At 34.9% G+C, this 1,551-nt stretch overlaps 1 protein-coding gene across 1 annotated transcript; it reads right to left on the bottom strand.

The window, feature by feature from the left end:
* Positions 1-449: 449 nt before the first annotated feature.
* On the bottom strand, positions 450-1,202 carry LOC146073459 (olfactory receptor 5B21-like). Its single transcript, XM_083180640.1, has one exon. The coding sequence runs from the start codon at positions 1,200-1,202 to the stop codon at positions 450-452; it is 753 nt and encodes a 250-aa protein (XP_083036766.1).
* Positions 1,203-1,551: the final 349 nt, after the last annotated feature.

Here is a 1,551-nt window from a genome sequence, read left to right on the forward strand (position 1 = left end):
GGGCATTAAGGTGTGTAATATAGTATGTAATGGGCATTTATGTGTGTTATATAGTATGTAATGTGCATTCTGGTGTGTTATACAGTATGTAATAAGCATCATGGTGTGTTATATAGTATATAATGGCCATTACGGTGTGTGGTATAATGTTAGACGGCATCGCCTTTTTGCTGCAAAAGAGCCCCACGTACTACAAATAAGGGGGGGCAACATGCCCTTGCCCTGGGCACCGTGGCATCTAGCTACACCACTGAACTGCTTACATCAACATCTAGATATCTGACTTCTAACTTCTCACAATCTTTACAGACAGAAGTATAAGTCACTAGGACACTGCAAATTTCATACAGTATATGCCCCTGGCTATGATTAACTATTGTTCTCTTATAGAAGCAGAGCTTTGTGGAAACACTTGCAATATGATTGGTTTCCTATATTTATTGTTTATTTTAATCTTTACTTATAAATTTATGGAATGCTCTTTTGATGTCTTTGTTCCTCAAGCTGTAGATTATAGGATTTAAAAATGGAGTAATGACGGTATACAGCACAGAAAGTGCTTTACCGATGTTCACTTGTTTACCTTTGTTTTGAATAAGATACATAGCATTGAGAGTCCCATAAAATATAGATACCACAACAAAATGGGAACTGCAGGTAGAGAAGGCTTTCTCCCGTCCAACAACTGAAGTCATTCTAACAATGCTGAAAATGATATAGGAGTAGGATAGAGCAATCACTATAAAAGAAAAGAAAAATAATGGAATACCAAAAATACTAGCAATTAGTCGAATTCTGAAAATACTGGAGCATGAGAGTTCAAGAACAGGGTCAAAGTCACAAAAGAAATGGTCAATGATGTTTGGTCCACAGAAGTTTAGTCGGCAAATTTGTGATGCTTGAATTGATGTCATAATAAAACTAGTAATTGAAGTCACAGTGATCAGATCCACACAGAAGGAAGAGCTCATTATAGAGTTATAATGTAGAGGTTTACAGATTGCCAGATATCGATCATAAGACATCACTGTTAAGAGCTGGCACTCAAGAACTTCAAGAAAAGCAAATACAAAAAATTGGGTTAAACACCCCATGAAGGACATGGTGCTTCCATCAAACAAGATGACTTCAAGTAGGTTGGGGGCAATATCTGTGGTCAAAATAAGGTCCGATATGGAGAGTTGAATGAGAAAGTAGTACATGGGGAGGTGGAGATTCCTCTCACAATACACCAATATGATGATCAGAAGGTTACCAGTTACTGTTGCACAGTAAATTGCAAGGAATAAAATGAATATGAGATATTTAATATCATTAATGTTGTTAAATCCCAAAAATATTATGGTTGTGAGATTGTTATGAAACATTTCTGGACATAAAATAGTAGGAATAGCTTATATATTATTGTATTATAAAACACAAAATGATCCTTCATGGAATTCTCTATAAATAAGGATTTTTAAGTAATAATGTAAATAATTACATACTGGAACATACTGTATTTATATTTCTATAGCTCCCAACAAATATACATTCTCCACAACCATTGAA

Source organism: Crinia signifera, chromosome 4 (genome assembly GCF_055691185.1).
Source record: "Crinia signifera chromosome 4, ASM5569118v1, whole genome shotgun sequence".
Classification (NCBI taxonomy): Eukaryota; Metazoa; Chordata; class Amphibia; order Anura; family Myobatrachidae; genus Crinia; species Crinia signifera.